At 36.5% G+C, this 12,604-nt stretch overlaps 1 protein-coding gene across 1 annotated transcript in view; it reads right to left on the minus strand.

The window, feature by feature from the left end:
* Nucleotides 1–799: 799 nt before the first annotated feature.
* Nucleotides 800–12,604, minus strand: part of LOC131942750 (peripheral plasma membrane protein CASK-like) — a gene marked incomplete at its 3' end in the record, with an annotated part of 126,715 nt that continues 114,910 nt past the window's right edge. Inside the window, exons 3-4 of the mRNA XM_059302672.1 lie at nucleotides 5,431–5,543; nucleotides 800–905 (exon numbers count right to left, since the gene is read on the minus strand). Of these exons, the coding sequence (XP_059158655.1) occupies nucleotides 800–905; nucleotides 5,431–5,543 (219 nt within the window). The remainder of the gene's footprint in view (nucleotides 906–5,430; nucleotides 5,544–12,604) is intronic.

Genomic DNA, 12,604 nt, shown 5'->3' on the forward strand with positions numbered 1-12,604 from the left:
CTATCTAGACAGACAGGTAACGTAGGACACACACCTAGCTAGACAGACAGGTAAAGTAGGACACACACCTAGCTAGACAGACAGGTAAAGTAGGACACACACCTAGCTAGACAGACAGGTAACGTAGGACACACACCTTGCTAGACAGACAGGTAAAATTGGGCAACCACCTGCAGGTAAACAAAGTCACACACTTAGTCAGACACACAGGTAAACAAAAGCAACCACCTACAGCTGGAGAGACAGGTAAAAAAAAAACGTCTCATTCAACATCGGTAATTAGTAAAAAAAAAACTTTAATTATTAATTAAATCTCATATCATATGTATATCGTATGCGTGGCATTCAGCACACTCTGTGTAGCTTAGTAGCAAATGGTAACACTATGTTGCAATAGAATACTTCGTTACACTGTAACTGAATACCAAAGTCCAAAGTATACTATACCCCAAATAAACATGCATCACTACATCATACGTGCAATCAATACGTAGATTTCCTTGGATCTGACATATTAAGACAGCAATGAGTACATTTCATGGTGTGTCTTACGCTAGGGTAAGGAGTCAAGCATAGACACACATACGAGAAATGTCAAAAAATATCATAAAGAACACAGTACTAGTGTGTACAGTAACATACCATAGACTTGAATAGTGTACATTAACATATATTACACAATTGCAACATGCACAATGTGGTAACAATAGAATAGTGGAAAAAATAACACTACGTATATACTCACCAAGAAGCACACAAACACAATGTGTATACACTAACAAGGACAATGTGTACTCACTATTCGAAGACCATGTACAACATCATGTCTGAACTGTAGGTCTCCAACAGCTCGACTATGTGGGGGTGTTTCAACATGTGGCATATTGTGGCTTCTCTCTTGAGATCTGTGGACAAATACAGAAGTTTTAACATGTAGCATATTGTTGCTTCTCTCTTTAGATCTGTGGACAAATACAGAATTTCAACATGTGGCATATTGTGGCATATTGCGGCTTATCGCTTTTGATATGTGTACAAATACAGAATTTCAACATCTGGCATATTGTGGCTTCTCGCTTTAGATCTGTGGACATACATAAGACAAGACGATAGGTTCAATATGTATGGCTTCTATCCTTGAAGTACATACACAATTACAAGAAACTAGATTTGAACATATGGTTTATCGCTTTAGATATGTTGACAAATACAAGGCAGGAGTTTCAACATGTGGCATATTGTGGCTTCTCGCTTGGGATCTGTGTACAAATACAAACAGTAGTTTCAAGATGAATGGTTTCTTTCAATTTACCTCTATGCAGAAATAGAAGAGAATAGATTTAACACGTATGGCTTCTCGCTTAAAGTCTAATGCAGTCATCATAACAAAAGACGAATCATCTCACAACAAATCTACCTTGAATATCACCAACCAGAAAGTTCAGGAATACTAGAAATCTGGGTCTTATAACATCCACAAACTATTTTGTTGTCTTGCGAGGTTATGCTAGCTAGTTTTAGAATTTTCAAATATTGCAATTATAATCGATACTAAAGGAATCAGCTGTAAAACTGCAGAATGCACTTGCTTCTAAACAAATCAAAGCCACCTTTTATCTTATGTATTAATGGTTTTTTTTTTTTTGTTTGTTGTTTTTTTGTTGTTTTTTTTTTTTTTTGCCAGATGTAAGCGTACACTTAAATAGTGCAAAATTGTATTATTATATTTTAAACGAAAATATCAAAAAGATCCAGTCCTGCTTTATTGAGAAGTCCACTCATTGACTCCGTCTTCCACCACCCATCTGTGATTTATTTGCGCCAGTTCTGTTTAATCATTTACTACAGTAATTAGTTCTTTTCTATCAGGGGCTTCACAAAATAGAAAAAAAAACATCCCAAAAGATACAATCAAGTAGGTGGCGTCCCTCTAGTGTTAACTTAATCCACTGGGTCGGATGTTGATTAGACCGGCGTCCATCTTGCGCCAGAGCCCGCGCATCGATCAGCTTAATGACCAGAACTGGTGCTAGACTGACCATTAGCGCTATCTGGGCCCGGTTGGGATTCAATCAACTTCAGTCCAAAACTGACCGCAGCCCGACTGGTCAAGTGAGACGGCACTCAATGGGACTGCTCAAGAGGCACTGGTCAGTCTGATTAGTGCTTTCAGTGACTGGTCAAGCGTGGGCTCTTTAAGAAAATAGACATGGCGCTAGGGAGGGATCTTAAAGTTCGGATCAAATTGACCCTTTATATAATCGACTGTGCGTAGATGATTGAATAACATTCACTTCAATAATTTCAACTTCACGTCAGTACTTCGTATTCATTGCGTTTCTTAAAAATATATATATGTATATTTAAAGATCTTTCCTATGTCTCGAGTGGATAATTATGACTAGTAAAAAGGCAGTGACGGGGGAATTTGAGAAAACTTCATCATGTCTGTACAGGAGTGATTCGAGTCTTAGCCATGACTTTTTACTTTCTCGTATGCAGAGCATAGAGGAAGTATTGTAATCGTGCACAAAAATCACATTAAATGTTGACAGTTTTCACCGTTTTACTTCACAGTACTTCATCATATTCGGAGTAAAAGGAACTTATTTTTAATCGGAAATTTCTAAATCCAGATTTATCAAAATTTAATCCAACTATCAGCCCCTATAACCTTGATCAACCATCAACCCCTAAAACTCCATTAACCAATTCCAATATCCACACCTCCATCCATATCAATTATCCATACTAAAAAAATCGCTTAACAAGTCTCTACTTTTGAGCTTTCACCATTCAAGGATGTCCTACTCTTCACCACGAGTTTTTAAAAAGTTGAAGCTAAACTGAAATGTAAACAGCGGTTTGTATAGACTAAAGACCAGTGTTTCTTCCAGACTTTTTTCTCCGGGGGGGGGGGGGGGGGGCACTTGAAATTTTCGGGGGGGGGGGGGCGGTTGACTTTCTTCGGGGGGTCGGACACTGTTAAAAGTATATATTTTCTATATAAATTATATAAATTTCATTTCGTTTGGGGGGGGGGGGGGGCAGTAAAAAATTTTCGGGGTGGGGGGGGGGGGGGCTTAGCCCCCCCCCCCCCCCCCCCCGAAGAGATGCCTGGAAGAAACTCTGCTGAAGACTAATAATAATATTAACTTGTCACATGTAGATCAGTAATTGATAGAAGAAACGGTCACGTGATCATCCCTGCATAGGTAACGAGGTGAAATTCCAAACAAAGTCGCTATGAATAGATATGTGATACGCGCATCTAATATTTCAAGGTCATCTTGGGATGGAGACAACATATCTAAAGGTCATCTGTGAAGGTCATGAGATTGTGGCCACATCAGCACACTTCAGCCCTGGTAAATAAAAATCAGATGACCTTGGCTATAAATCAGACAAGGTCAAAAAATAATGCAACCATAGCAAAATAAATGTCAAGGTCACCCAAAACATTCCAATGACCCTGTCCATATTTCAAACAAGGTCACCAATAACAGTCAAGTGTCCCTTGACATCCGTCTGACAAGGTCAAATATAAACCGAGCCTGGCCACGTAAACGACAAGGTCGCCAATAACAGTCTCGTGACCTTGGCCACACATCACTCAAGGTCAAACGGGAATCGACGTTAGACTACGTATCTAACAAGTAGATCTAAAACCCAAGAAGACTGACGGCTTTAGGATACACCATCCTAAAAAAAAAAGTCAAGAATTTTTTTTTTTTTTTTTTACTTCTAGGAGGTTTGGTCTCTGGGCAGAAGAAACGGCTGATTGATTTTTCCGAAACCATCGATTACATTAGAGGCGCGCGCGGCATTACGGAGCTACATTATGTGGGCTAAGGGTATTGGGGGTGGGGATGGGAAGTCGCTGTTGTAGACGAGTACTTAATTTTTTTTTATCGGACTAGAAATGTGGTTTAACATGGAAGGTAGCACCTAAACTGGTTTAATTAACAGACTAAGTGAGTTAGTAAAACTGTTTAAGGGAATGGAAAGTTAAGATGGGAGGGAAGGGGGGGGGGGGAAGGTTGTTGAGAATTATGTTTAAGTTACCAGTAACATATTCTAAATACTTGTAACTTGTCAAGTATATTTGTTAATCACACTTGTGTGTAAAACTTTAAACTGTTAAAATTATTGTTACATTAAAAGGTGCAATGAGTTGAAATCAGTATTAGGAGTGTGCATTTCAATATTACTCAGATGTGTGCTCACATACACACCCACATCCACCACCCCGATATATATATATATATATATATATATATATATATATATATATATATATATATATATATATATATCGGTCCAGTCGATGCAAGACACAAAACAGTTTACAAAGAATATAATCCTCCTAGTTGTACATGTAGTTGTTTGCACTCAATGACACGGGTTGAGAAACAAGTCCAACATAATAGCACCTCAGACTAATTTGTCACTTTAAAGTCGACGCCAACGATTTTTTTTTGTCTTCTTTAGAATTTATTTTAACCCAAGTCAGAACTTTAAAAAAAAACGAGAAAAAAAAAATAGCCGAGTCGTGTCGCCTGAGTACAGACATGAAAACACAATCTAATCACTTGTGTCTGATTCTTCAATCCACCGGGGTCTTGATCTATCTACGAGGGCATGACATTCACACAATCTGACAAGATACATTTTTATTTACTTATCTAAATGTAAATACTTTATTTTATTTTTCAATTTTACTGGCCCCTGTGTGACTGTTGAGCTAATGGACCCCAAGGGTCGTGTCTATGTACAGTGAACTCTGGGTAATGCATAATGGCTTTCTTATTTTAAGATGTTGTGTTGTTATACAGTTTTAAAGCTGTATAGCGAAACCAAGTTAGCAACATACACATATAGTGTGTACTTGTGTATGTAAAAAAAAATTGTATGACGATAAAAAAAACCAAATTGTCTCAACATGGTGTCTTCATCAGAAATAAAAAAGCAGAATTTTGCAGAAAGGAAAGCTTTAAGTTGTTTTTTAATTATTATTTTACCAGCCAGTTTAAAGATAAAAAATTATCAATATGAAAAATGTATTTTTACTTATTTTATCTGAACCGAGATGGTACTCATGGGAAACTTTTGTTTTATTAACTAACATTAAATCACAACCACAGACACTAAAGCGTCAGTATCAACTGAAGATTATATTTTACTCCATCAATAAACAATTATGAATTTGCCAAAATAAAACTAGTTTATAGCCTGCTGAAACAAAAACCACTTTGGAAAATTGAAGAATTAAATTTAGAATTATTTTATTTCGAATACCTTTCCAAGGGAAATAATCAGTTAAATTACTGTGAATGGGGGAAAAACTATTTTACTTCCCCTTGAGCCTTATTATAAACGGCGGGCGTATTTGCGAGACACTAAGAAAATCTATGAAATACAAAAACCAACCTTCGACTGTTAAACCTGGACTGGATGTAAACTTGGACACGTCCACAATTTTGACAGCAAACTGTTGTCTTGTCTCCCTGTGTAGGCATCTTCTAACGACACTGAAGGGGCCTCTAGTGACAGGGAAACAAAGGGAAAACATTACATTTATAGTTACTTAAAAGGCTAGACAAAACTTTACATCTACAGTAATAAAGCAACAGAAAACATAACATCTACAGTATTAAGGCAACAGAAAACATTACATCTACAGTAATAAGGCAACAGAAAACATTACATCTACAGTAATAAGGCAACAGAAAACATTACATCTACAGTAATAAGGCAACAGAAAACATTACATCTACAGTAATAAGGCAACAGAAAACATTACATCTTCAGTAATAAGGCAACAGAAAACATTACATCTACAGTAATAAGGCAACAGAAAACATTACATCTAGTCAAAATGTAAACAGAAAATAATTTAAATACATGATAAAAAGACAAAATATATTACAACTATTTTTTAAATATATCTTTTATATAAATAATACATACAATATATGGCAAAAAAGTATAAAAATGCATTCAAGGATGCTTACAAGCTATAAAAAGATACACTACAATAAAATTACAAAATTTGTAAACTAAAACACAAATATAGGCCAGGACAGGTTAATACTATACATGATTTATTGTAAACAGATACAATAATGTGTGTGTTGTATGTGTGGGAAGAGAGTTGAGGGGGAGGGGATTGTCTGATACAGACAGGTCACTGGTGACTCGATTACTAGAGTCACCAGTCACCTGCCCATACAGCTCTCTTGACATGGTTGAATAAAGTAGACAAAGTAGGATATATTAATCAATACTAACAACATATAACAGCATACACACGTTATAACCTGTACCAAGACATTGCTACTGTCCCTACAGGCAAGGGACATTACTACTTGTTAACTTTCCTCTCCTACCACACACACACACTATTTGGGTCCTTATTAACCTGATTTTAAACCGTGCCCCCAACATACACACACACACACACATGCACTGGGTTGTTACCGTCCTTTTATCCCCACCCCCACCAGCAACCCTAATTTCAACAACCCCCTCCATTCTAAAATGACCCAATATAATTACCACCGCCACAATAAAAATATATAATTCGGAGTGTAGCCCAAATCATTATTAAACTCAATGAGCATGGACCTACCCCTTAAACAAAATAAACAAATCCTACACACATTGCTCCGTTAACCAGCATTTTCCTAGACAGGGTATTCTCATTTTGTTTTTCTTTTAAAGGCTTCAAAATATAATAAAAACATTTAACGCAACTTTTTTTTCTGCCTTAACGTCTTATTATTCCCGAGAGCACAATCCTCAAGTGATCTAACATTTCTTTAACTTACACAACATCTAACTCAATTGCTATACCCCATCATAAAAATCAAGTGATCTAACATTTCTTTAACTTACACAACATCTAACTCAATTGTTATATCCCATCATAAAAATCAAGACCCCGCCACGCACAAGTAATTCAAACGCACGGCATTCTCCACCACCCGTTAGATCACATGCGTACACAACTCCTACCATGCAAGAAGTGCTAACAAGTCCCTGGGGTATCTACTTTATACTTTATTACCCAGCCTAGAACTTGGCCAATTTTTTGCTATAAGAAGCCGAGGGAACTAAGGGAGGCGACTGAGACAATTTAGCTCACGGCTACATGCGAGTAGCTCAAATCAAATTGACTGTTATGGAATGTGCTACGGTACTAACGGGACTGTTTCCCCGGCTAAAAATAGCACCAGGGGGACGTGTGAGTGTTACATGGTGTTGTTCAGAGGACGTTTAGTGGTTTTCTCTTTAGTGGTTTTCTTTAGTGGTTTTCTTTTTAGTGGTTTTCTCTTTAGATGTTTTCTTTTTAGTGGTTTTCTCTTTAGTGGTTTTCTCTTTAGTGGGTTTCTTTTTAGTGGTTTTCTCTTTAGTGGGTTTCTCTTTAGTGGTTTTCTCTTTAGTGGGTTTCTTTTTAGTGGTTTTCTCTTTAGTGGTTTTTTCTTTAGTGGGTTTCTTTTTAGTGGTTTTCTCTTTAGTGGTTTTTTCTTTAGTGGGTTTCTTTTTAGTGGTTTTCTTTTTCTCTTTAGTGGTTTCCTTTTAGGTGGTTTTCTTTTTAGTGGTTTTCTTTTTAGTGGTTTTCTCTTTAGTGGTTTTCTTTTTAGTGGTTTTCTCTTTAGTGGTTTTCTTTTTAGTGGTTTTCTTTTTAGTGGTTTTTTCTTTAGTGGTTTTCTCTTTAGTGGTTTTCTTTTTAGTGTTTTTCTTTTTAGTGTTTTTCTTTTTAGTGTTTTTCTCTTTAGTGGTTTTTCTCTTTAGTGTTTTCTCTTTAGTGGTTTTCTATTTAGTGGTTTTCTTTTTAGTGGTTTTCTCTTTAGTGATTTTATTTTTAGTTGTTTTCTTTTTAGTGGTTTTCTCTTAAGTCTTGTGGCTCTCAATTGTACGGTACATACAGAATCTCTTTCATTCTCTCTTTCTGTCTCTCTCTCTCTCTCTATCTCCGTCTTTTTTTCTAAGATCTCTGTTCCACAAACATGTAGTCTAAACAATCATGATATCGACACGTATAATGCTATTTGAAAAAAAATCCGTCTAAATGGGCTTAGTCGTAATTATTAAAACTCATGTCACAATCATATTAATTAGTTTTGAAGGTTTATGCTAATTAATCTGGCCACTTGCCATACATTAACATATGTATACTTGCTAACGAGTCGAATCAGATTTGTATCACAGGTTAGTACAGTCAGTCACTGGTGACAGACAAAATACTAAGGAACATTGTATCAAAACCTAGTTCTTTTCTTCTCTTTCAACTACCACACACAAATACACCCCCAATACACACGAATACACCCCTTAACACATACAAATACACCCCCAAACACACACAAATACACATCTCAATACACACACACCCCTCAACACACACAAATACACCCCAGATACACACACATACACCCCCAACACACACAAATTCACCTCCAACACACACAAATACACCACCAACCACACAAATACACCCCAAACACACATATACACCCCCAACACACACAAATACACCCCAAAAACACACACAAATACACCCCCAACCACACAAATACACCCCAACACACACAAATACAGCCCCCCTCAAACCCCAATACATCCCCCCTAAACACCAATACACCCCAAACACACACAAATACACCCCCAAACACACACAAATACACCCCAAAAACACACAGAAATACACTCCCTATCGTTACTTGAAATTGAATAATTAAACAGAATGGTTAGAGCCACCATCTCCTCTGTGGCCGTTAAGTTACCATCAACCCACTACTGTTATCACCAGGGTAGGGTAGCCGTGGCCTTATTGCTTATTTCCTGGCGGGTTTAGTTTTTACTTTCTCGTATATACGAAGTATAGAGAAAGTATTGTAATCGTGCACAAAAATCACTTGAAATTTTAACAATTTTCACCGTATTACACCTCAGTCCTTCATCAGATCCGAAGTATAGAGGACTTATTTTAATCGGGCAAAAATTATCAATCCAGATTTATCAAAATTAAGAGGTTTTGTGCGTAATCCAGTCTGAAAAACTGGGCTTTGCAATTCTGTCCGTATGTCTGTGTGTGTGTGTGTGTCTGTCCGTGTGTAAACACGATAACTTGAGTACCGTTACAGCTAGGTTGATGAAATTTCATATATAAGTATTTTATCAAAATCGTAGATCCGTATCAACTTTTGAGCGATTTCCGATAACCGGAAGTGGTACTTTTTCTACTTTGAATTTTTCAAAAGCCTATAACTTGAGTACTATTTCAGATAGATAAATGAAATTTCACATGTAAGTAAAAGATCTAATTCACTACCTTCTGTTAAATTTTGAGTAATTTCCGTTGACCGGAAGTAGTAATTTACGCTACTTCCGATTTCTCAAAAAACTAATGTAAATTTTTAAAGTACTAATAATATTGCGCACTATTGTGCACTTTTTTTATTTTACGTTCACTTGGTGTGCAATTCTTTTGTCTACGAGATTTTATTCTATTTTTAAAACTTTAAGTATTTAAAATGGATTAAAAATCATGTCTATAACCCGAGTTCCAATCCCCTGTTGTTTTATATAAGAATATTCGAGAAAGTTTAGGGGAGATCATTCCCGGTTTATTTCTTAGTGTGGTCTTTCAAGGAACAACAGAACGCAATAGCAAGACAAACGTAGCGTGTTAAAAAATAAGGGTGATAATATTAGCTAGACATTGATAAAGTGTAAAGAAAACGGCGGAAATACAATAGCAAGAAGAATACAAAAGGTTATTTATATACCTTACACTTTGAAAAAAAAACTGAGGAAAGGGAGGGGGTGGGCGCTAACATATTTTAAGAAAGACGGTCAAAAGAAGTAAAGGGGGTAGGGTAGGGTTAATTTTTACTTTAACAAGACTGTCAAAACTAGTTGGGTGAGGGAGCTAAACTTATACTTTAGGAAAACGACCAAATGTGTGTGTGTGTGTGTGGAAGGGGGGGGGTCTATAACATCACATACGTGAGAGGCACGTCTTTTAAACAGAGCACTAAACTGTGCACTTCAGATTTTAAAAGTCAAGAACAGTTTCAACAGTTTAAAACGTCACTAAACTAAGTAACGTTTTATTCGATTTGTGGTGAAAAAAAAAGATCTTCCTTAAAATGGTAACATTTCTATATATTTTTTTTTTTGAATAAATAAAAGCATTGGAATGTTCTTTAAATATTAAGCACCAGTGGACTGGTAGGTTACTGCTTTCCAATGTGAAGTGACACTTTAAAACTAAAGTTGGGTTCGGTGTTTTGAAATATTCAAACAAACTGACATGAGAAATATAAGCTTCGGTCGTTTTCTTCCATACCATTTTATCTCTTCAAAAACAAAACAAATATAATTGTCAAAACATACGAGTAACGAAGTATATAAAAGATCTGTCAGCAAAGACAAGGTTATGTAAACAAGATAAGAAAACAGCCATAACGAAGGATATGAAAACAACAGCATGTCAGACTATAAATTTGATAAACATGATTATTTTTTAAATCTATCATTATTGTAAAATATTATGCGAATAACATTTATGGTGATTCTTTTTTTAAAATTTCAAATTTAAATTAGTCACATTTCTCATTAAGAAGAACTAATTATCTTTTATGTAAGATGAGTAACTAATACAGAATGAAAAAGATGTTATTAAGATAGATAGTATTACAATTACTCCCACACAACAAAGAGGTGTGTAATTGGGGATGGGAGGGGATACATTATGAGGTTTACTCTTATAAAATGTAATAGAGCTTTTGTTTTGGCTCCGTAGCGGTATCAGATTTAATGGTACAATTTCAAGTCAGTTTTAACAATTTCAAGTCAGTTTTAACAATTCAAGTAAGATTTAATAGTACAATTTGAAGTCCGATTAAATGGTACAATTTCAAGTCAGATTTAATGGCACCATTTCAAGTAAGATTTTATGGTATAATTTCTAGTAAGATTTAATGATACAATTTTTTTACAATTTTTAGTCAGATTTCAGGGTACAATTTTAAGTCAAATTAAACGATACAATTTCAAATTACATTTAATGGTTCAAATCCTTAAACAGACAATTAAAACACTAAAATTTAACTACAATAGATACAGGATAATTCAACCCAACATACGTTAAAGAGATTAAAGTGTTAAAACGTAACGGCAAATCGATCGCACATTCGAATCAAACTGATTTATCACTTTTCGCGACATTAAACACATTAACCAAGTCGATAAACATTTGATCAATAAATAATCGACCCTATCACCATATGGGGTGGGGGCCGCTGTCTTCAAAATAGGGAACCCTTCATTGTGCCCTTAGAACAGTTGGATTTAAAGCGTTATAGATTTCCTCTTGCTATTAAACAACAGCGTAGTTATGTTCGCTGTTACCACCACAACCGTTAATACTGAATCGTATTACTATACAAAAATATATTTTACATGCAAGATTATGTCATTATGACGAAAGGTCAAGTATAACTTCATGTTGAGTACCATTGGAGGATGGTTCTGTTACGTGTAATGTTCCTTTATATCTTTAAAAAGTAATGTCATTTTTAATAGTCTAGCTAAATTACCAAATAAAATTGATTTCAAAAGCAACGTTTGCCCATGTTGTAAAGGGGACTGTAGATTATTCTTTAGCAGTGTCCATGTATATTTCAATACAGATAAATGCCAGTTAGTAATTGGCGAGCATTTAAAGCTACCGGGTGTACGGTTTAAAAAAAATCCTGGACATAAACCCCATGGACAAAAATCTCCCAATGTTGGGGGGGGGGGGGGGGGATGTAAGGTTACGTCTAGGGATTTATGTCCCGAAGGGGGGAGGAGAAGCCTGGTAAAATAAACGAGTTGATAATAATCGAAACAGAGGACAATGATTAGTGTTGAGAGTCATATGGGGGGGGGGGATGAATGTTAGTGTTGACAGTGAGGCACGGGAGAGGTGATATAGATCTGTGTTTATAGTGATGCGGAGTCTGGGGGGGGGGGGGGGGGGAGAGATTTATGTTGATAGTGATGTAGATAGAGGTAAAGTCGCCAACCTTTTATCCTCGAAACCATGTCTCCAACCCTAAATACCCCACGATATTTCACCAACCCAATGTCACCAAACCCTATTTCACCAACCCAATATCTCCAACCCTACGCCTCCAACCCTACGCCGCCAACCCTACGCCCCCAACCCTAAACAAGCGAGCCACGAAGCGTACAGGTACTTTGCCTTTCTTCTACCCCACATACCTCCTGTGGCTTCTAGCACCGCTTTCTTCTAATTACAGACCGGCCCCTCCAAGACTGGCCCGCGGCAGTGAACCTGTCTAGTCCCTTAAGCCATTTAAGTCCGGCTGTGAGTGATTGACAGCTCTCTCTGGAACCCCACCCGGTCTTACCAAGCTACTGGTTCCTGGGTTCCTGGCAAGTCTAATTAAATCTTTACGTGAATGGTGGTGGTACTAACGCTACTGTTTTTGTAAAAGTGGCGCTGTCTAACGTGAATGTTTTAGTTAGGGAGAATGGTAGTGGCCTTGTCTAAATCGTTGAGCGCCATTTCGTTTATTAAGTCTAA

This window comes from Physella acuta, unplaced genomic scaffold (assembly GCF_028476545.2).
Source record: "Physella acuta isolate Inbredline_101_S28 unplaced genomic scaffold, ASM2847654v3 ptg000036l, whole genome shotgun sequence".
NCBI classification, from domain to species: Eukaryota; Metazoa; Mollusca; class Gastropoda; family Physidae; genus Physella; species Physella acuta.